This window comes from Pelophylax lessonae (assembly GCF_965119305.1).
Source record: "Pelophylax lessonae genome assembly, chromosome: 13".
NCBI lineage: Eukaryota > Metazoa > Chordata > Amphibia > Anura > Ranidae > Pelophylax > Pelophylax lessonae.
Window position 1 is genome coordinate 61,568,188 of NC_138780.1, and position 24,669 is coordinate 61,592,856.

General features: G+C 43.6%; 1 protein-coding gene across 8 annotated transcripts in view; it reads left to right on the top strand.

The window, feature by feature from the left end:
* The window catches only part of PACS2 (phosphofurin acidic cluster sorting protein 2), a 1,277,570-nt gene that overhangs the window by 173,614 nt on the left and 1,079,287 nt on the right, over positions 1-24,669 (top strand). For all 8 annotated transcript variants that reach the window (XR_014224766.1, XM_082242585.1, XM_082242586.1 and 5 more), the window contains exon 2: positions 15,234-15,321. Coding sequence is in view for 7 of the 8 variants with exons in the window: in XM_082242585.1 (XP_082098711.1) it covers positions 15,234-15,321 (88 nt within the window). In the remaining variant the exon portion in view is untranslated. The remainder of the gene's footprint in view (positions 1-15,233; positions 15,322-24,669) is intronic.

The following is a 24,669-nucleotide window of genomic DNA, read 5'->3' on the forward strand; positions in this document are numbered from 1 at the left end:
TAAAGAGGACAAATAGAGAGGGTAAATGTCCCTAATGGGGGCATAGACCGCAATAAAAAATGACAGATGTTTTAATCCCTCTCACTCTATTCAAAACTGAAGAAAAACTTTTGCCTTTTGTTATATTTTAATTGTTATACCATAATACTGTACATCAGCACCACCATGTTTTCTTGTATGGTAAATGCTAAAAAAAAAGTATTACATTTAATCCTTGCCCTTATGGGCTTGTTAACATCACATGTGCATGAAAATTTATGGGAAAACCATGCAGATTTCACTTGCAGAGACATCAGTTTACATCAGTCTTCTTGTGCATTTCAGTGAGTTTTTATGCACGTTGACATCAGTTTTCATGCGCATCAGTTGCCCTGTTTAAACCAATGTTGATTTCATGGCAGAAAAATCTGCACATTGTGGCGTAAAGAGAGCACAGAAGAGGAGGCTAAGGGGGGTATAAGATCAACATGTATAAATACATAAGTGGTCCATATAGTGAACTTCGTGTTGAATTGTTCACTTTAAGGTGCGAATCTGCGTAATGCATTGCGGTTTGTAGGCTTTCTGACACTTTCAGGTCTATCCAGCAATGTCACATCTGGCTCCTGTGGGACGCACACCGGCCGTGACCACAGCAACGCTTTGTGGCAGGATGACAAGTCAGCTGAGGAACAGAGGGGGAGACGGTTCCTATATCTATTGTGGCGGTTCTCACCAGTGGCGGGATAGGCACTCATTGATGTAAGCACAATTTTTTATTGATTCATGAGAGAATAAAAAATGGAATTACACTATTATACAATTTCTGTGTTCCTCATATATATGCAATCGAATTGCGGTAAGATAAGAGGGTGCAAGTGTGGACGGAGCATCCATCCATTGTGCTACCACCTTGCACTACTCAGTTGTGCAAAGAATATATTAGTATTGTGTTGGTCCCATAAAAGTGCACTGTGCTCACTTAAATTGGCCAAAAAGCCGAAGATGTGCAAAAGGATTATAAAAGTGCTGCGTGCAATAAATAATACTTTAAGTGCAATAAGTGCAAAGGTATTCAAAGTGTACTTGTGCTGAATAGGTTGGACCGTCTGTGTGTCAATTTGCCAGAGGCAGATTGTAATCCAACCTGCTAGTACTGCTTTGTAAAGGTGCCAAAGTGCTAATAATAAACCGTTATTGTATTAAACCATTTATTGTGATGTCCCCTCGTGGGGAGTGAAAACTTGCAACTGTGATCACATAAAATAAAAATATTGATAGTAAATAGTGGGTGAATTGCGCCTATTCGGCGCGTGCTGGCAGTGCAAGTGCTAATACCTGAGGTAAAGCACTTACCAGAGGCTCTCCCTTACTCCAAAGCCGGCTTGGTTATTGCTTCTCCCTTTGATGCCTGCATGGCTCCTGGATTGAACTCGATCGTTTGCAGGTAATTCAGTGTAAAAGCATCTAGGGAGTCAGTGTACAAAAACCATGAAGACTTCCATTGCGTAGTACAGTAGTATATCGGGGGAAGAAGTTAGTATCAACTCACTGTTAGGAAGTTCACTGTCAGCTCATCTAGTGTTCCCTGGCGTTCGGCCGTTCGGCGCTTCCGCGTTCCACGGGCCAAAACCACCTAACCGGAAGTGACGAATGACGCTGTGTTGCCGCTCTATGTGCTTCGTCACTGCGACGTCATCTGCGATCCCCAGTGAGTTGATACTAACTTCTTCCCCCGATATACTACTGTACTACGCAAATGGAAGTCTTCTTGGTTTTTGTGCACTGACTCCCTAGATGCTTTTACACTGAATACCTGCAAATGATCAAGTTCAATCCAGAGCTTCTTTGTGGCACAACAGATAAGGCTGCAAGCTATGGAACAGGGAACCTCCTGGTTCAAGGACACCCAGGTACATGACATGAATCCCAGCACATACACATTTATACAGCACCTTCTTTCACTATTAAATATTTCAAGAAGATTTAGAGGTTTTTAGACAGGTCGTGGGTATCCTACAGCCGACGCCACAGACCCACTGGTGGGTCCTTGGGGTCAATATCGGCTGATCTATGCGTTCCCTCCGCTGAAACTCCTGCTGGGGCTTCTGCGCAGAATAGACTGGCCTCACCGGCCTTGGTACGCAGATCTGGTAAGGTTTGTCGCTCATGCTCCTTGGAGACTTCCTCTCAGGGAAGATCTGTCTCAAGGGTCGATCTTCCATCTTGCTTTACAATCACTGGCTTTAACGGCGTGGCTGTTCAAAGCCAAGTGTTGAAGGATAGAGGTCTTTCTGAATCATTGATTCCTATTGTTGAAGGCCAGAAAGTCTACTTTCAGCATAGTGGAGGGAGGAGTAGAGGAGACCCAAGCATCAGTGGTGCGCAGCTGGGTGACCGTTAGGAAGGGTAGTGGGAAGAGTGTCAGGAAGGACCGTCCTGAGTCGGTACACCATAACAAATTTGCCAATTTGCAGATTGAGGGGGATATCAGCTCAGGGGTGGCAGAGCTGGAGCAGGCGCCCTCCCCCAGCTGCCAGGGGAGTGGCGGCTCCAGGAAGAAGGGGGGCCATGACTCAGGAAAGGTTAGACAGGTTGTGGTAGTGGGGGACTCAATTATGAAGAGGACAGAGAGGGCAATCTGTCAAAAAGATCTCGGTAGCCGAACAGTATGTTGTTTACCGGGCGCCCGAGTTCGGCACATCGCAGATCTGGCAGACAGATTATTGTGCGGGGCTGGGGATGACCCAGCGGTCATGGTGCATGTGGGCACTAATGACAAAGTAAAAGGAAGGTGGAGGATCCTAAAGAACGATTTCAGGGACTTAGGTAATTACGGAATAGGACCTCCAAGGTGGTTTTCTCTGAAATACTGCCTGTGCCTCGAGCCACACAAGAGAGGCAGAAGGGGATTAGGGAACTTAACAAGTGGCTGAGAAATTGGTGTAGGAAGGAGGGGTTTGGGTTCCTGGAGAACTGGGCTGACTTCTCAGTCGGCTACCGGCTCTTTAGTAAGGATGGGTTGCACGTTAATGGGGACGGTACAGCTCTTTTGGGGAGAAAGATGGCCACCAAGTTGGAGGAGCTTTTAAACTAGGTGACGGGAAAACCTCAGACCAAACAGGAATAAACATAACCACCAATCACGTTTAACTTCCGTAAAACTAAGATCGGTATATGCTAATGTCTGAAGCCTAGCTAATAAAATGGATGAGTTGGAAATATTAGTACATGAGGATGACATCGACCTTGTGGGAAAAACTGAGACTTGGTTCGACCCCTCGCATGACTGGCTGGCCAATATCCAACGGTATTCGGTGTACCGGAAGGACAGGGTAGGAAAAAGAGGGGGAGGGGTATGTCTCTATGTCAAGAACAATGTAAAGGTGATAGAGAGGAGTGACATTACGGAAGGGATGAGCATGGATTTAGAATCTGTGTGGGTAGAACTCCATAGGGAAGGTGAAAAGGGAAAAGTAATTGTGGGGGTTTGCTATAGGCCACCTAAACAAGGGGAGGAGGTAGAGCTGGAATTTTTAGCACTATTGGGTAAAGTGGCAAACCTGGGATCAGTCATCATATTGGGGGACTTCAATTATCCCGACATTGACTGGGAAGAGGGGACTACACGCTCACAGAAGGCCCGTCTATTCACGGAAACTTTACAGGATAATTACATGTCACAGTTGGTGGACTCTCCGACTAGAGAACGCAGTCCTGGATCTATTGATCAGTAATGACCCAGACCTAATCTCAGAGGTAGGAGTCTAGGACTACCTGGGCTCTAGCGATCACAGGATGATCACATTTAGTGTAAATAACATTATAACAAGGCAAGTGGGGAACATAAGAACCCTAAAATTCAGAAGGGCAAACTTTCCAAAATTGTACTCATTGATGGAAAGGGTAAACTGGGACCAAACCCTGGGTTCACTGACCACAGAGGAAAAGTGGGAATGCTTTAGGAACATTAAGAAAATGCATCTTGCAGTGCATTCCTATGGGAAATAAATTTAGAAGAGACAAAGCCAAACCTGGCTGGCTAAAGTGTAGCGTTAAAAAACTTATTAGGGGAAAAAAATTGGCCTTCAAGAAATATAAATCAGAGGGCACAGTATCGGCTTTCGAGCAATACAAGGAGGCAAATAAGAAAAGTAAACACGAAATCAAGATGGCTAAAATCAACTTTGAGAGACAAATAGCGGAGGATAGTAAAAAAAACCCAAAGAAATTCTTTAAATATATCCACAGCAAAAAAACTAGGGCAGAGCATATTGCACACATAATTAACGATGATGGGAGGATGGTTACAGAGGACACTGAAAAAGCAACCATGCTGAATGCTTTTTTCTCATCAGTCTTTACACAGGAAAAGGAGGGGTACACTGACCATGACTGTATGGTTAGTAGTAATACACAGGACTTGCCACTATGGCTAACAGAGGGTGAAATCAGGGAAAGGCTGGATAAACTTAACACAAACAAATCACCAGGCCCGGATGGCGTACATCCGAGAGTACTCAAGGAACTCAGTAAGGTTATATCTAGACCACTGTTCCTGATCTTTGCTGACAGTATTAGGACAGGAGATGTACCAGGGGATTGGAGGAAAGCTAACGTGATTTTGATATTCAAAAAGGGGCAGAGGTCTTTCCTGCATGAGACACTCTTCCACGCTCGCAAACTTATAGCAAAATTGTGGATGCGAGCACAATCTCCCACCCTCCGGCAGTGGATGGCCGAGGTCAATTCTACCCTCCCTTACAAATGCCTGATCTACCTCCACAGAGGTTGCCCCAAAAAATTCGATAGGGTCTGGCTGGAGCCGGTGGTTGGGAAACTCCGGTACATGCACTGGTCAACTGTAGGTATAATATTTCTGTGAAGGGTCTTCCGTTCAGTTTTTCCCGGATAGGCCACGTGGGAATGCAGCAATGTGTTTTTATTGTTCTCTACTTAGTTGTCTCGGAGAGCTTCAATATCGTTCCAGAATTTTTTTTTAATGTAGGGGAGGGACGGCTCCAGGAAGAAGGGGGGCCGTAACTCAGGAAAGGTTAGAAAGGTTGTGGTAGTTGGGGACTCAATTATCAAGAGGACAGAGAGGGCAATCTGTAAAAAAGATCCCGTGAACCGAACAGTATGTTGTTTACCGGGCGCCCGAGTTCGGCACATCGCAGATCTGGCAGACAGATTGATGTGGGGGGCTGGGGATGACCCAGCGGTCATGGTGCATGTGGGCACTAATGACAAAGTTAAAGGTAGGTGGAGGATCCTTAAGAACGATTTCAGGGACTTGGGTAATAGATTGAGGAAAAGGACCTCCAAGGTGGTTTTCTCTGAAATACTGCCTGTACCTCGAGCCACACAGGAGAGGCAGAAGGAGATTAGGGAAGTTAACAAGTGGCTGAGGAATTGGTGTAGGAAGGAGGGGTTTGGGTTCCTGGAGAACTGGGCTGACTTCTCAGTCGGCTACCGGCTCTTTAGTAAGGATGGGCTGCACCTTAATGGGGAAGGTACAGCTCTTTTGGGGAGAAAGATGGCCACCAAGTTGGAGGGGCTTTTAAACTAGGAGACGGGGGGGGGGGGGCTCAGAAGTAGATTCAGTCAGGAGGGAGCAGAGGACTGAAGGCAGTTGTAGGGTCAGCAGCGACAGTAGTTCCACAACGTCAATCGGTAGGTCTGTGCGGGAAAACCTCAGACCAAACAGGAATAAACATAACCACCAATTGCGCTCAACTTCCGTAAAACTAAGAGGGGTATATGCTAATGCCAGGAGCCTAGCTAATAAAATGGATGAGTTGGAAATATTAGTACATGAGGAGGACATAGACCTTGTGGGAATAACAGAGACTTGGTTCGACCCCTCACATGACTGGCTGGCCAATATCCAAGGGTATTCGGTGTACCGGAAGGACAGGGTAGGAAAAAGAGGGGGAGGGGTATGTCTCTATGTCAAGAACAATATAAAGGTGATAGAAAGGAGTGACATTACGGAAGGGATGAGTATGGAGTTAGAATCTGTGTGGGTTGAACTCCATAGGGAAGGAGAAAAGGGGAAAGTAATTGTGGGGGTTTGCTATAGGCCACCTAACCAAGGGGAGGAGGTAGAGCTGGAATCCTTAGCACTAATGAGTAAAGTGGCAAAATTGGGATCAGTCATCATATTGGGGGACTTCAATTATCCCGACATTGACTGGGATGAGGGGACTGCACACTCACAGAAGGCCCGCCTATTCACAGAAACCTTACTGGATAATTACATGTCACAGTTGGTGGATTCTCCGACTAGAGAAAATGCAGTCCTGGATCTATTGATCACTAACGACCCAGACATAATCTCGGAGGTAGTAGTTCAGGACAACCTGGGCTCTAGCGATCACAGGATGATCACATTTAGTATAAATAACAATATAACAAGGCAAGTGGGGAACATAAGAACCCTAAACTTCAGAAGGGCAAACTTTCCAAAATTGTACTCATTGATGGAAAGGGTAAACTGGGACCAAACCCTGGGATCCCTGACCACAGAGGAAAAATGGGAATGCTTTAGGAACATAGTAGGCAAAGGCATCTTGCAGTGCATTCCTATGGGAAATAAATTTAGAAGAGACAAAGCCAAACCTGGCTGGCTAAACCGTAGCGTTAAAAAACTTATTAGGGGAAAAAAATTGGCCTTCAAGAAATATAAATCAGAGGGCACTGTATTGGCTTTCGAGCAATACAAGGAGGCAAATAAGAAAAGTAAACACGAAATCAAAATGGCTAAAATCAACTTTGAGAGACAAATAGCGGAGGATAGTAAAAATAACCCAAAGAAATTCTTTAAATATATCAACAGCAAAAAAACTAGGGCAGAGCATATTGCACACATAATTAGCGATGATGGGGGGATGGTTACAGAGGACACTGAAAAAGCAACCGTGCTGAATGCTTTTTTCTCGTCAGTCTTTACACAGGAAACGGAGGGGTACACTGACCATGACTGTATGGTTAGTAGTAATACACAGGACTTGCCACTATGGCTAACAGAGGGTAAAATCAGGGAAAGGCTGGATAAACTTAACACAAACAAATCACCAGGCCCGGATGGCGTACATCCGAGAGTACTCAAGGAACTCAGTAAGGTTATATCCAGACCACTGTTCCTGATCTTTGCTGACAGTATTAGGACAGGAGATGTACCAGGGGATTGGAAGAAAGCTAACGTGATTCCGATATTCAAAAAGGGCCAGAGGCATATCCCGGGAAATTATAGGCCTGTCAGTTTGACATCAATAGTATGTAAACTTCTGGAGGGGATGATAAGGGACTATATCGTAGAATTTGCTAAAGACAACAACATCATCAGCAGTAATCAGCACGGGTTTACAAATGGGCGTTCTTGTCAAACCAATCTCTTAGCATTCTACGAGGAGGTAAGCTGTGAGCTAGATAGGGGGAGACCAGTGGATGTGGTGTACTTGGATTTCGCTAAGGCGTTTGATACAGTTCCCCACAAGCGCTTAATTTAAAAAATAAGGTCTGCAGGTATCGACAGCAGAGTTTGCTCTTGGATACGGAATTGGCTTAAAGGGCGTGTCCAAAGGGTGGTAATAAACAGCGCATACTCAGACTGGTCTGAGGTTGTAAGAGGGGTGCCCCAGGGCTCTGTCCTGGGACCAACCTTGTTCAATTTATTCATAAACAGCATTGAGGACGGGATCAGTAGTGCGTTATCAGTTTTTGCAGATGACACAAAATTGGCCAGGGCAATAACTGCACAGCATGAAGCAGATATCCTACAGAATGACCTGGACAAAATTACAGAGTGGGCAATGACATGGCAAATGAGGTTTAACGTGGAGCAGTGTAAGGTTTTGCACTTGGGGACTAAAAACATAAAAACACAATACACGTTAGGAAGGGAACCCTTGGGGGAATCAAAAATGGAGAAGGATCTGGGAGTCTTGGTTGATGATAGATTAGGCAACAGCATGCAATGTCAAGCGGCAGCTGCCAAAGCCAGCAGAATATTAGCATGCATAAAGAAAGGGATGTATTCCAGAGATAAGACTATAATCCTTCCACTTTATAAAACTCTGGTCCGACCGCATCTGGAGTATTCTGTCCAGTTCTGGTCGCCAGTCCTCCGGAGGGATGTGTTGGAGCTGGAGAGAGTCCAGAGAAGGGCAACTAAACTAATTAGGGGATTGGAGGACCTTGACTATGAAGAGCGTCTACAATCGCTCGATTTATTCTCCCTGGAGAAGAGACGTCTGAGGGGGGACATGATGGCAATTTATAAATATCTTAATGGGGATCCCAGCTTAGAAAAAAAGCTGTTCATTCGAAGGGATTGCATGAGGACTCGAGGGCATACAATGCGATTAGAGGAGAAGCGTTTTAACCACAGGCAACGTGGGGGGTTCTTTACTGTTAGGGCTACAAGATTGTGGAATTCTCTACCACAAGAGGTGGTTTCTGCGGGTAGTATGGTGTCTTTCAAAAGACTCTTAGACTTACATCTCAAGGATCAGAACATTCAGGGGTATGTGAGATGAGTACAGCCACACACACCTACACAGGTTGAACTGGATGGACTATTGTCTTTATTCAACCTCACCTACTATGTTACTATGTATGTTACTTCTAGGAAGATCTATCATTGTACGTGGAAATTGTACATCTCATAGTGCGAATCGCTGAAGGTGCATCCTCACCTCTTTTCGGTGGCTAGGAATTTGGCCTTTCTTCAAAAAGGGGTTGAACAGCGGTTGGCTTTGGGCACTATCAAAGGCCATGTGTCGGCTTTGGCTGTGTTTTTCCAACGTCCTTTAGCTACGCATGCCTTGATTCACACTTTTAGTCAAGGCGTTCGCCATATGGCTCCTCCGAGGCAATCCCCGTTACCTCCATGGGATCCTAATTTGGTATTGTCTGTTATTCAAAAACCTCCTTTTGAGAACATTAGGGAGATCCTTCTGCTTACACTATCTCAGAGGGTTGCCTTTTTTGGTGGCTATTACTTCTGCCCGCAGAGTATCTGAATTGGCGGCGCTGTCCTGCTGTTGACCTTATCTGGTAGTCCACAGAGATAAAGTGGTACTTCAACCTAATCAGTCGTTTCTTCCTATGGTGGTTTCTGATTTTTATCTGAATGAAGACATTGTGCTATCTTCACTCTGTCCTAAGCCCAAGCATCCCAAGGAAGATACTTTGCATTCTTTGGATGTGGTTCGAGCAATTAGAGATAACCTGGCGGCTACAGAATCTTTCAGGAAATCGGGTACTTTTTGTCCTCACCGAAGCACCTCGAAAGGGATTGGCTGCGTCTGCTGTGACCATTTTCAGATGGATCAGGCAGACGGTGGTACAGGCTTATTCTCTGAAGTCAGGTTCCACCTTTCCCTGTGAAGGCATAGTCTACTAGGGCGCTGAGTGCTTCTTGGGCTTTTCCCCCATCAGGCATTAGAAATGCAAGTTTGCAGTTAAGCAACTTGGTCATCTGTGCACACGTTCACTAAATTCTACAAAGTAGTTGTGTTGGCATCCTTGGATGCTTCTTGTGGCTGCAAGGTTTTGCAGACTTCTTTTTAAAAGAGAACATCTTCTTTTTTGAGGGTGTATATTTTTTTTTCTAGGTGAGCTCCAGTTGTTCATGGTTGAGCTCCATGTTACCTGGTTGATTAAGTTTAGCCTTTGGGGAATTACGTTATTTCTCTGGGTTGTTTTTTCCCACCCCTCATGCAAATACTCCTTTGGAACGTCCCAATGGTCAAGAAGAATATGGAGCTGCATCTGTCAATGAACAATAGTGAAAACAATATTTCCTACTATAAGGTTAATTTTGATAAATCAATCATCCTAAATATGGGTATACAGGGCCACGCACTTAGCCATCTTAAGCAAAAACTACCCTATACATGGACCCCCCAAGCCTTGCAATACTTGGGTATAACCTTGACATTCCCAACTTCAGGGCTACAGACACTTAACCTGCGATCACTGATAACTTCCATCTCCAATGATACTAATAAACTAAAGAAGACGGAACTATCATGGGCTGGAAGAATAGCTGCATTTAAAATGACGTGCCTCCCTAAGATAGTGTATATTTTTCGTGCACTTCCGACCCATATTCCTAAACACTATATTAATTCGCTCAACAAACTTCTGCGCACCTTCGTTTGGCAGGGGAAACGTGCAAGATGTGCATATCTACATATGATACGACACAAATCAGTTGGTGGATTGGGACTACCATGCCTTGAGGACTATTATCATGCATCTCGTTTGGCTCCTTTACAGTATTGGTTTACCCATAGAACTCATAAAATATCTCTTCCGTGGCTTCCGATTGAAGCCGCATTATCTAACTCACAGGATCTATATACATTACTTTTGGCAGATATGTGGAAACCTATAATAATTCAGACTCTTCCGTTAACAGTAAGAGCTTCTCTACAGTCCTGGCGTTATCTAATTGCTCAATTACAGTTACAATCACAGCCAAATAACATATCAGTTCCCATACCCCTATCGACAATGTGCATTTTGCTCCCTAATGTCCATATTAAAAAATTGGTGGCAGCAGGTATTGACACAGTGACACAACTATACCAAAATAATGTTATTAAGCCCTTTGCCGCCCTTCAACGAGAATTTTCACTCACCTTTAAGGATGTTTTTGTTTACATCAGTATAGTGAGCTTCATATCTAAACACCCACTCCCTAAACTTGAAATTCCCCAAACACTTTGGAAATATCTTACAGATCCAAATTCAAAGCTTAAAGGGATATCGGTGTTTTATAACCAACTACAGCAGAAACTCACTTTTTCTAAATCATCCTATATGATGAAATGGGAAAGAGACCTCGGTTTGTGCTTCTCCAATGAGCAATGGAGATGGGCGATACGAATGTCTTATAAAGTAACGCAATGTGTAACACATTGGGAACAATTCCAAAAAATAGTTACTAGATGGTACCTGTCCCCCTACCGTCTATCCTTAATATACCCTAAATATGATCCATTGTGCTGGCGTGAGTGCGACCAAACTGGCACAATTTTTCATATATTCTGGTCCTGTAAAAGCCTTATTAGTTTTTGGAGGAAAATTTTTGAAGTACTTTCTGAAGTTTCGGGCATACTGATCAAACCTGAACCCGCAATAGCGTTACTATTTTTGGGTATTGAAAATATACCATTTCATATCAGAACAGTATTTATACATATACTGATAGCAGCTAAAACGGTAATTGCTAGATGTTGGAAACAACCTATAGCCCCTTCTCATATAGAGGTAATAGGTTTAGTCAATCAGCAATACTCTTTGGAAAAGGCATATGCCTATTCAGTGTCTCGCAGTAATCGATTTCACACAGCTTGGCTTCTCTGGCAACAAAGTTCCTACTTTCACAGTGTCTAACGGAAGAATTGAGGAAGGCGGATGGTGTGACTCAGAGCATGATGGTGCTTCCTACGGTATCTTTCTTGGCATTTTTTGTTCTTTTGTTCTATTTTCGGGGTACTCCCATTGTATTTCCTACATATTTTCTAGGTAGTCTCTTGGGCCCTGAATGTATACAATATTGGCCTTCTTTGTCTCCTGTTCTTGCTATATACAATGTCATAATGTACTGTGATCAACATATTACATCAATAGTTTTTCTTTTTTTTTTTTTTTTTTTTTTTTTTTCTCTCTTCTTTTCTCCTTTCCTTTTATTATTAATTTGCGTTAATCTATTGTGTTTCCCATGTGCTTGTTTCCTTTTTGTGAAAACCAAATAAAAATCAATTGAAAGTGAAAACTGGATTTTTGACTAAGCATAAAATACTTTCCTCTGAAGTTCATTGACAGATGCAGCACCTGCCCCTCTACTTTTGAGTTATGGGGTCTTTTTCTGTCACTGCTTGCAACACAACTGTTTGAGTACAGCAGAGCCGGAGGGGATGTGCTTGCCGGGACAGCCCCTATAGGCATGGACAAGCCTTTTTTCCGCCTAGTGCCTATCCATAGTGGGAGGAGCAGAATCCTTTAGTCTGATTTCTGAGTGGGATGGGGTTTTTTCTTCTAAACACTGCTTGCAACAAAACTGAAGCCTATAGCAGAGTGTATGGGTGTATGCCTGCAGGGACTGCCCCATAGGCATGGTCAAGTTTTTTTCCTCCCTAGTGTCCTTCTTCTGTAGGGGGCAGCATAACCCAATGGTCAAGAAGAATATGGAGCTGCATCTGTCAATGAACTTCAGAGAAAAGGATTTTACGGTAAGTCAAAAATCCAGTTTTACCTTAACCTCCCTGGCGGTCTGATGTCAGAATTTTTGATCTCAAAGCGGTACATTGTTTTGCATAGAAATCTGTTGTTTTATATATTAGGCCTGTAATTCTTAGGAATAACTCACTTTAATCTGTCCAAACAAGAGTCTAGTAGACATCCAGTGTATGATAAAGTTTGAAACACAAATTCATAAATTGTAATATAATACATTTTATTCAATGATATAATCAAACCAAAAACACTGAAATGTGTACAAACAAGGGATGCTATATTATTATTCACTGTAATAATGGTTTAGTAAACATCTCGGGTATGAAAGATTTTAAAACATGGGACTTCACAAAGTCTGTCCCAATCGGGACAATAGAATCTGGTTTCCTTTCTTTTTTCCTTCCCCTGTCATCTCTTCTTGAGCAACAAACCACACATATCCTTGTAGGTGCTGACTTTTTCTTTTTGATGAGATGTAGTCCATGAAGTGACGACCAGTCAGGCTTTACGGGTTGACAATGCCAACAGCATGACGTGCAGATATATTCCCAGCCATTGATGGTGATTCATAAAGATATGTTTGACAACTTTCCAAATGAAGTCAAAATGAATCACAGACTTGTCACTTTTTTTTTTCTTAAAGCAGAATGTAGGCATTCCTCAAGCATTGCTCAAAAAGATGTCTGAAGATCTTCTTATAGTACTTCTTTTGCTGTTTCCTCATTGCTGGCTAGAATGTCATTGCTTGGTTGGCTCTGTCAACACCTCCCATGGTGCTGTTGTAGTCTATCCCTACTTGTGGCTTCATGACTTTATTCACACTATTCATGCGTACCATAACAGTGGAGGTATTGTGCACTGTACTCATTAGGCACACATCTTTCTTTTCCCGCCATCACAGTGCCATCATTTTGTCTTTCTGCCAGGCAACCATTTCTCCTGTCTTGAGCTTTTTTTTTTTTTTGCCAAACATTGGCGACATGTCACGCCGGTTAGCCCTTATGTTTCCATAGGCATCGGTTTTGTTTTGCAGTAGAGCCTCTATAAAGTTCAGGAGATGTATAAAAGTTGTCAGTTGTTACACAATATCCTTGATTTAGAAATGATTTAATTAGTGGAAAAACACAAGAGATGTTGCAATTCCATAATTGCTGTATTTTTTATAGAATTTTGTTCCTTTTCTAGTGTATATCACTGAATTCCATATGTAGCCAGTTGATGATTGCATAGCATGTAGGATTTTACGCCAAATCGTGCCCTGTTTGATGCAATGTATTGCACCCAGCTGAGCCTTCCCTTGTAGGCCATTAGACTTTCATCTATACTGATGTCTCTTTCTGACACATAGCTCCATTGGAAATTCTGTAGAATCATTTGATATACTTCCCAAATTTTCTTTAGTTTTGGTGCAGGATGAGTAGTTTCATCAAATTCTTCATTGTTTTCGAAGTGGAGATATTTCATTATGAGGGATAATCTGTACTCTGACATGACCGTGCCAATGAATGGAGTGGCAAGTAATGTTTTGGTTGTCCAATACCTCTTCTGCAGGGGTTTCCCCACCACTCCCTGAAGAAATATTAGGCCCAGGAATTTCCAAATGTCATCTTTGGTCACTGCTTCCCACTTTCTGCATCTTGAAAACTTCTGATGCCTAGCCAATTGTAGCTCTTTGTACTGGTTTGCCTCGGTAACTATTTTTTCAATAACCTCAACCTCAAGCTCTAGTAAATGGGAATCTTGGGGGCGCTGCCTGATCTGTACCACAGTCAATCGAGCACCATCGCTGATCTCAGTCGCAGAATCGTCGCTGTTGTCCGTTTCAGTACCTGATGACAAAATTTCCCACAATCACTATCGCTCAGTTCTTCAAATAATTCTGATTTGTTATTGCTTTTTTTCCAGTTCATCTAAAAGCTCTTTTGAGCTAAAAGAACACTTTGTGGACGCCATGAACGTTCTAAATTTTCCAGGCACAAAGAACCTGCAAAAGTACAGACAGGGCACTGGAAAAGCCACTAGATGAGAACCTGTGGTAAAATGGCTTGATACAAAGTTGTAATCCTAACAGATTACACTGTATCATGTCATTTGTTTTATTTATTTTTTGAATCTCCCGTTGGTTCCACCCCCCTGAGTCGGAGGGAAGGGAATCGGAAGACGGGTGACGGGATCGGCCGGATCACACAGCAAGGACAGTGGGAGGATGGCTGGAGGACAGCGGGGGATCGTAGCGAAAGGTAAGTGTGGATTGTGGGATAATCCCGAGTGTGGCTCGGGGTTACCGTTTTTTCCACTGTATATCAACCCCCGAGCCACACTCGGGAATACCGCCAGGGAGGTTAATGCAGGAGATGCATTAAAGTAAAAACATTTTTTATGCCATTATATCCTCCCCCTTTCCTGTGTGAAGGAGAAGAGCAGGGAGAAGAGATCCAGTGCCCTGCATGGCTGCATCTGTTTTTGCCCTCTCTTCCTACTCATACAGGGACATGGGCAGCAGCAGGCGCTATTGGCTCCTGCTGCTGTCAGTCAAATGCAGGAAGGAGGAAGCGGGGGGCGGGGCTAAGCACAGCTGTGTCTGTGTAGCATGGCGGCGTAGATACACACAGCTCGGGAGCAAGCACGCGCTGTGTGCCCCCATAGCAAGCAGTTTGCCATGGAGACAAATAAAGCAAATGAGGAGGCAGGATCACTAGCTAGGGACCCCCAGGAGAAGAGTTTCGGGCAGTTCTGTGCAATACCATTACGCAGAGCAGATGAGTATAACATGTTTTATTATTTTAATAAAAAAAAATGTTAGTACATCTTTAAGAAGTTAGTCATTAAATTCCTATAGAAGGTTGGCAGGATGTTTCAAATTTGAATTAAAACATTTCTCACCCTTCCCCAACCTATTTATTACTTTGAAAAAAAGTCTGAAGAAGTTGTGTTTTAATCCAATTTTATTTTTGTTCACATAACAAAATTGAATGTCTGGATATCATATTTTTTTTTTTTAGGCTCTGCAGTCTGACTCTCAAGAAGCTGCTGGTTGTAAAAGAACTGGACAAGGAACTTATTTCGGTGGTTATTGCTGTAAAAATGCAAGTAAGCACATATTCTATAAACAGTGGACCATAGTGTTTTATTACTGAAGTTTATACATTTTAATAGAATAACAGACAATAAAAGTTCCATTGGTAGTCATTTGAAGCCTACAGTCCATCAGCTAGGACAGATACAGTGCTGTGTAAACGTATTTGCCCCCTTACGGATTTTTAAAATATTTTTTTGCATATTTGTCACACTTAACCACTTCTGGATCGGAAGATTTTCCCCCTTAATGACCAGGCCATATTTTGCGATTCATCACTGCGTTAGTCTAACAGACAATTACGCGGTCGTGCGATGCTGCACCCAAATAACTTTTAGGTCCCTTTTGTTCCCACAAATAGAGCTTTCTTTTGGTGGTATTTGATCACCTGTGCAATTTTTTATTTATTTTTTTATTTTTTGCACTATAGACAAAAGAGCGACAATTCTGAAAAAAAAAAAAAAAACAATATTTTTCACTTTCTGCTATAAAACAAAAAAAAAAAAAATTAAAAACAAAATTTTTTAACCACTTGCCAACCGCCGCAAGTACATTTACTGTGGCGGTCAGCCCCGTGCAGGCAAAGTGACGTAGTACTAGACTAGATCCCGCCGCTCTGGGGTGCGCCCCCGCTGCCGCTGATGACCTGATTGGGTTCAGAACCGATCAGTCATCAGGTCCAGGCCAATGATTGTTGGCCTGGACCTGTTGATCGGTCCTGCCCAATCAGATTCTATTCTGAGCCTGTGTAATGTAAACACAGGCTCAGAAAAGACCTGCTCTCTCCTCCCATGATCCTTTTTGTATTCATCGAGAGGAGAGAGCACATCTAACTGTGAGTACTGCACCAAGCATGCATACACACACTTAGATAGGCACACTTAACCCCCGAACGCGCCCCCCAGTTAACCCCTACATCCCCTGTCACAACACACACTGTATATAGTATGTAGCATTTTCCTATATACCTGTGTAAGTGTGATTTGTGACCAGGTGTAGTGCTTGTGGCCGTTCCTTTTACACTTAAAATACTCGCCACCCCCTCCCAATAAAGATTTAACCCCCTGATCCCTCCTGATCCCCCCCCCCAGTTAACCCCTTCCCCCCTGTCACATTGCACACTAATAAACAAGTAATATAGTGTTTTACTGTATTTTGTATTAGTGTGATTGTGACTTGAGTTAGCGCTACCGAGTTAGTTTCTGTCCCAAGGAGGTTTAGGGTCCCCGCCACCCCCCCAATAAAGATTTAACCACCTGACCCCCCCTGATCACCCCTACACCCCCTGTCACCAACACACACTGTATACAGTATATAGCATTTTCTATATACCCGTATAAGTGTGACTTGTGACCAGGTTTAGCGCTTACGGTCGTTCCTTTTATCCTTAGGATACCCGCCACCCCCTCCCAATAAAGATTTAACCCCCTGATCCCCCCCCCCGATCACATCCAGTTAACCCCTTCCCCCCTGTCACATTGCACACTAATACACATGTAATATACTGTTTTACTCTATTTTGTATTAGTTTGATTGTGACTTGAGTTGGCACTAGCGAGTTAGTTTCTGTCCCAAGGAGGTTTAGGGTCCCCGCCACCCCCCCCATAAGGATTTAACCCCCTGATCCCCCCCTGATCACCCCAGTTAACCCCTTCATTGCCCTGTCACAGTGTCACTTTTATAGTGTACAGTTTTTCTTCTGATCACTATTATTAGTGACACAGGTGACATTAGCTAGTGTTAGCGTCAGTCTAAAATAGCGCAGGTCCCCGGCGCATAGTTTGAAATAACCCCTTGATTACCACACACACACACACACACACACACACACACACATACTTCCAATACTAGTATAGTGTTTGAACAGATCAATATCTGATCAGAACTATACTAGCGTCCCCATAGTTTAGGGTTCCCAAATTGCGGTGTTTGCACGATCAGCACTGTAGTAATCAATAGATTACTGTCACTTACAAAAAAACACAACACACAAAACCGCTGTGTTAGCAGAGTCAGGCCTGATCCCTGCTAGCATTAGCAGTTTTTTTTGGTAGCGGTTGAAATAGTCCTTGACAACCAGGTGCTTTTATTACCTTTTGAGTCACACTACTGTACCGGTAAATTTAGTTAACTAAAATGACCAAACGTTAGTAGAGTAGTGCAGAGGCTTACAGTATAGTGACCATGTCAGATAAGAGCGATGGGGAAGCCTCACTGGCAGAATCAGGGTCAGTATACGAACCTGATGACAGCAGCGGCTCCCTGACAGATAGCTCCGACGACAGATGGGTCCCTGTTAGACCCAGGCGTACCCGACCCCATTCTGGAGTTGTTGAGATGCAGGAATCGCAGGGTGCTTGTATGGAGCAGAGTGTCGGTACTAGTGCCGCTCATCCTTCTGGTGGGCCTGGCAAGCGTCAGTGGCCTAGTACACCTTGGACCTAGTACAACCAGCACTGCAGTAACACTTGGTGACGTGGCGAGTCCCATAAGTGCAGTTGAAGCTGGTGCGGTGGCTAGCACGAGTAGTGGCCCGCAGCCACCTCGTTTTCGAAAACAGGCCCGTAGAGCCCATAGTGCCCTCCCTGATGCGCTGGCATATCCCAATTGGCAACCCCCTGATTCTACAGTGCCAGCACTTCCCCCATTCACTGCCTAGCCTGGAATCCATGTGGAGACAGCTGGTTTTACGCCCCTGAATGTTTTTGAGCTGTTCTTCACGGAAGATCTTTACGGATCTATTGTGGATCAATCAAATTTATATGCACAACAATTCATCGCCGCCAACCCAAATTCGCCCCTTGTTAGACCATTCGGCTGGAAACCTTTAACGGTTCCAGATTTTAAAATCTTTCTGGGCCTTCCCCTCAACATGGGCATAACCAAAAAGAGTGAATTGCAGCTATATTGGTCCACTAGCCCACTTCACCATATGCGCGTGTACTCTGCCTCCATGTCCAGGGCAAAATACAAGCAAATTTTGCAATTTATGCATTTCAACGACAATGAAATCTTTCGTCCTCGGGGAGACCCTGAATATGATCGGCTCCACAAAATTCGGCCCCTCATAGACCACTTCAATTAGCAGTTTGCAGCCTTGTTTACGCCCGAACAAGTTGTCTGCATTGACGAGTCCCTGATTAAGTTTACTGGCCGCCTTGCTATGAAACCGTACCTCCCCAGCAAGCGTGCCAGATACGGGGTCAAGCTGTACAAGCTCTGTGACAGGGCTACAGGCTATACAGTTAGTTTCCGGGTCTATGAGGGAAAAGATAGAACTGTGGAGCCCCCCAACTGCCCAGACTACATAGGGAGCAGCGGCAAGATAGTTTGGGACTTGGTGTCACCCTTATCTGGAAAGGGGTACCATTTATACGTGGACAACTTCTACACAAGCATGCCACTATTTAGTCACCTTCATGAATTACAAATTGGCGCATGTGGCACCGTGCGACCTAATCGCTGGGGCTTCCCCCAACGGCTTTTAAATTCCTGTCTTAGTCGGGGGGGAGAGAGCCTGCTTGAAAACTGACAAATTGCTTGCAGTGAAGTGGAGGGATACACGGGATGTTTTCGTTCTGTCCTCCCTTCACGCAGACATAACGATCGAAATTTCTATGGCAACTGGCGTTATGGAGAAACCCCTCTTTGTCCACGAATATAACCTTAATATGGGAGGGGTGGACCTTAATGACCAGCTTTTGGCGCCATATTTAGTTGCCCGTAAAGCCAGACGCTGTACGAAAAAGTTTGTTTATTTATTCCAATTGGCTATGATGAACGCCTTTGTCCTATACAGGGCGTCAGGACGAACCGGATCCTTCCGAGAATTCCAGGAAGCCATCATCGAAGTCTACCTGTATCCAGGAGGTGTTCCTGTCCAACTTCCCCTTCCAGATGCAGTGAGCCGGCTGCATGTACCCATGGCATGTGTGAGCAATATATGTGGAATGACACCCCAAAATACATTCTGCTGCTTCTCCTGAGTACAGGGATACCCCTTGTGTGAGACTTTTTGGCAGTCTAGCCACGTACAGGACCCCGAAAACCAATCCGCACTTTCCGGCTTTCTAAGGGCGTAAACTGTTGATTTCACTCCTTACTACCTATCACACTTTGAAGGCCATGAAATGCCAAGATGGCACAAAACTCCCCCAAATGACCCCATTTTGCAAAGTAGACACTCCAAGCTATTTGCTGAGAGGCATGGTGAGTATTTTGCAGTTCTCATTTTTTTTGGAAAATGAAGAAAAAACAGGAAAATGCATTTTTGTTCCCTCTTTTTTTCAATTTCCAAAACTTTGTGACAAAAAGTGAGATCTGCAAAACACTCAACATGCCTCTCTGCAAATATCTTAGGGTGTCTACTTTCCGAAAAGGGGTCATTTTGGGGGGGGGGGGGGGGTTGTGCTGTCTTGGCATTTCATGGCCTCCGAAACTGTGATAGCTAGTCAGGAGTGAAATTAACAATTTACGCCCTTGGAAAGCTTGAAAGTGGTGATTGATTTTCGGGGTCCTGTACTCGGCTTGACTGCAAAAAAGTCTCACAAATGGGGTATCCCTTTTACATTTCACATATAAAAAGGGGAGGTAAAAGAGATGGGATATGAACTCTTCATGTAGGAACAGAATAGAAACACCACATATGCAGTTGTAGTCTTGCAAAGAGCACCTGAATACACTATGGGTGAAGGTATTCAAATAGACTGTATCAATCCCTTGGGTTGGCAGCTGGGAATACAGGCAGTATCTAGACTGTCCGGGAACATGTAGAAGGAGAGAGGCTGGTATTGGCTAAACAGCAATTCAGTGATAGAAGCTTGGAGAATGTCCCCATGGCAGATTCCAGACAGTAATGGCTTTAAACATCCCTCTAGTGTGTAAAAGGGGACGATCTTACCATGTTCTCTTAGCGCTGTGATTAGTCTGCCAATACCTCTTGATGGCCATCTATCTCCTGCAGTGGTACAAATAGGAGTGAAAAGTTCACGCCATGTCCCGGAACTCTGACTGCTGCATACCGCGCCTTCAATTCAAGCGTACTCCCGCTGTGCCGCCTTGCTTCCTGTTCTCAACCCGGAAGTGTTGGTCCCAACTGCTGAAGTTGGTGCTCCGCCGCACTCAGACAGGCATAGGCAAAGTTCATTGATCGGGTGAGACGTGGCGTGTGTCGTCATTTCACATATACCCATGGCATGTGTGACCAATATATAATTTAGTGACAACTTTGTGTAAAAAAAAAAAAAAAAAAATAATATATTTCCCGGAACTTGTGGCAAAAAATAAAATATTCCATGGACTCACCATGCCTCTCAGCAAACAGCTTGGGGTGTCTACTTTCCAAAATGGGGTCATTTTGGGGGGTTTTGTGCTATCTTGAAATTTCAGGGCCCTACGAAACTGTGATGGGTAGTGAGGAGTAAAATCAAATATTTACGCCATTAGAAAACCTTAAGATGGTGATTGATTTTCGGGGTCCCGTACACAGCCAGGCTCCAAAAAAGTCTCACACATGTGGTATCCCCATACTCAGGAGAAGCAGCAGAATGTATTTTGGGGGGCCATTCCACATATACCCATGTCATGTGTGAAAAATGTATTTTTTTAGTGACAACTTTGTGTTAAAAAAATAAAAAAAAAAAAACTGTAATTTTACCAAAACTTGTGGCAAAATATAAAATATTCCATGGACTCACCATGGCTCTCAGCAAACAGCTTGGGGTGTCTAATTTCCAAAATGGGGTCATTTGGGGGGTTTTGTGCTATCTTGACATTTCAGGGCTTCCTAAACCGTTATAGGTAGTGAGAAAATGCAATGAAAAATGTACGCCCTTTGAAATTCTGATGGTGGGGATTGGTTTTCGGGGTCCCGTACACAGCTAGGCTCCCAAAAAGTCTCACATATGTGATATCCCTGTACTCAGGAGAAGCAGCAGAATATATTTTGGGGTGTAATTACACATATACCCATGGCATGTGCGAGCAATATATAATTTCAATGACAACTTTGTGTAAAGAAAAAAAACAACATTTTTTTTTTTAGTAATTTTTCAAACCCCTGTGACAAAAAAATGAAATATTCAATGAGCTCAACATGCCTCTCGGGACATTCCTTAGGATGTCTACTTTCCAAAAAGTGGTAATTTGGGGAGTTTTGTACTGCCCTGCCATTTTAGCACTTCATTAAATGAGATAGGCAGTCAGAAATTAAAACTGCGTAAATTCCAGTATTTACACCATAGTTTGTAGACGCTATAACTTTTGCGCAAACCAATAAAAATACGCTCATTGAAATTTTTTTGTCAGACATGTAGCTAAATACATTTGGCCAAAATATATGACATAAATTGATAAATTGAGTATATTGGATATTTTTTAAAAGACAAAGTTGAAAATGTAATTTTTTCTAAATTTTCGCTCTTTTTTTATTAATATCGCAAAAAATAAAAAGCGCAGAGGTGATCAAATACCACCAAAAGAAAGCTATGTCTGTGGGAAAAAAAGGATGTAAATTTTGTTTGGGTACAGCATCTCACATACCCCTGAATGTTCTGATCCTTGAGATGCACGTCCAATAGTCTTTTTTGAAAGCCACCATACTACCCGCAGAAACCACCTCTTGTGGTAGAGAATTCCACAATCTTGTAGCCCTAACAGTAAAAAACCCCCCACGTTGCCTGAGGTTAAAACGCTTCTCCTCTAATTGCATTGTATGCCCCCGAGTCCTCATGCAATCCCTTCGACTAAACAGCTTTTTTTCTAAGCTGAGATCCCCATTGAGATATTTAAAAATTTCTATCATGTCCCCCCTCAGGCGTCTCTTCTCCAGGGAGAATAAATCAAGCGATTGCAGACGCTCTTCATAATCAAGGTCCTCCAATCCCCTAATTAGTTTAGTTGCCCTTCTCTGGACTTTCTCCGGCTCCAACACATCCCTTCTGAGGACTAGCGACCAGAACTGGACAGAATACTCCAGATGCGGTTGGACCAGAGTTTGATAAAGTGGAAGGATTATAGTCTTATCTCTGGAATACATCCCTTTCTTTATGCATGCTAATACTCTGCTAGCTTTGGCAGCTGCCGCTTGACATTGCATGCTGTTGCCTAGTCTATCATCAACCAAGACTCCCAGATCCTTCTCCATTTTCGATTCCCCTCCTAACGTGTATTGTGTTTTTATGTTTTTAGTCCCCAAGTGCAAAACCTTACACTTCTCTACGTTAAACCTCATTTGCCAAGTCGTTGCCCACTCGGTTATTTTGTCCAGGTCATCCTGTAGGATATCTGCTTCATGCTGTGCGGTTATTGCCCTGCCCAATTTTGTGTCATCTGCAAAAACTGCTATTGAACTACTGACCCCGACCTCAATGCTGTTTATGAATAAATTGAACAAGGTTGGACCCAGGACTGAGCCTTGGGGGACCCCGCTTACTACCTCAGACTACCACCCTTTGGACACGGCCTTTTAGCCAGTTCCGTATCCAAGAGCAAAACCTGCTGTCGATACCCGCAGACCTGATTTTATAAATTAAGCGCTTATGGGGAACTGTATCAAACGCCTTAGCGAAATCTAGGTACACCACATCCACTGGTCTGCCCCTATCTAGCTCACAGCTCAACTCCTCGTAGAATGCTAATAGATTGGTTTGACAAGAACGCCCATTTGTAAACCCGTGCTGGTTATTACTGATGATGCTGTTGTCTTTAGCAAACTCTACGATATAGTCCCTTATCATCCCCTCCAGAAGTTTACATACTATCGATGTCAAACTGACAGGCCTATAATTTCCCGGGACATGCCTCTGACCCTTTTTGAATATCGCAATCACGTTCGCTTTCCTCCAATCTCCTGGTACATCTCCTGTCCTAATACTGTCCGCAAAGATCAGGAACAGTGGTCTGGATATAACCTTACTGAGTTCCTTGAGTACTCTCGGATGTACACCATCCGGGCCTGGTGATTTGTTTGTGTAAAGTTTATCCAGCCTTTCCCTGATTTCACCCTCTGTTAGCCATAGGGGCAAGTCCTGTGTATTACTACTAACCAAACAGTCATGGTCAGTGTACCCCTCCGTGTCCTGTGTAAAGACTGACGAGAAAAAAGCATTCAGCACGGTTGTTTTTTCAGTGTCCTCTGTAACCATCCTCCCATCATCGTTAATTATGTGTGCAATATGCTCTGCCCTAGTTTTTTTGCTGTTGATATACTTAAAGAATTTCTTTGGGTTTTTTTTTACTATCCTCCGCTATTTGTCTCTCAAAGTCTATTTTAGCCATCTTGATTTCGTGTTTACACTTTTTATTTGCCTCCTTGTATTGGTCGAAAGCCAATACTGTGCCTTCTGATTTATATTTCCTGAAGGCCAATTTTTTTCCCCTAATAAGGTTTTTAACACTACGGTTTAGCCAGCCAGGTTTGGCCTTGTCTCTTCTAAATTTATTTCCCATAGGAATGCACTGCAAGATGCCTTTGCTTAATATGTTCCTAAAGCATTCCCATTTTTCCTCCGTGGTCAGTGATCCCAGGGTTTGGTCCCAGTTTACCCTTTCCATCAATGAGTACAATTTTGGAAAGTTTGCCCTTCTGAAGTTAAGGGTTCTTATGTTCCCCACTTGCCTTGTTCTATTGTTATTTACACTAAATGTGATCATCCTGTGATCACTAGAGCCCAGGTTGTCCTGGACTCCTACCTCCGAGATTATGTCTGGGTCCTTAGTGATCAATAGATCCAGGATTGCGTTTTCTCTAGTAGGAGAATCCACCAGCTGTGACATGTAATTATCCTGTAAGGTTTCCGTGAATGGACGGGCCTTATGTGAGTGTGTAATCCCCTCTCCCCTGTCAATGTCGGGATAATTGAAGTCCCCCAATATGACGACTGATCCTAGCTTTGCCACTTTACCCAAAAGTGCGAAAAATTCCAGCTCTACCTCCTCCCCTTGTTTAGGTGGCCTATAGCAAACCCCCACAATTACTTTTCCCTTTACTCCTTCCCTAAGGAGTTCTACCCACACGGATTCTAACTCCATACTCATCCCTTCCGTAATGTCACTCCTCTCTATCACCCTTACATTGTTCTTGAGGTAGAGACATACCCCTCCCCCTCTTTTTCCTACCCTGTCCTTTCCGGTACACCGAATACCCTTGGATATTTGCCAGCCAGTCATGTGAGGGGTCGAACCAAGTCTCCGCTATTCCCACAAGGTCTATGTTCTCCTCATGTACTAACATTTCCAACTCATCCATTTTATTAGCTAGGCTCCTGGCATTAGCATATACCCCTCTTAGTTTTACGGAAGTTAAACGTGATTGGTCATGTTTATTCCTGTTTGGTCTGAGGTTCTCCCACACAGACCTACCG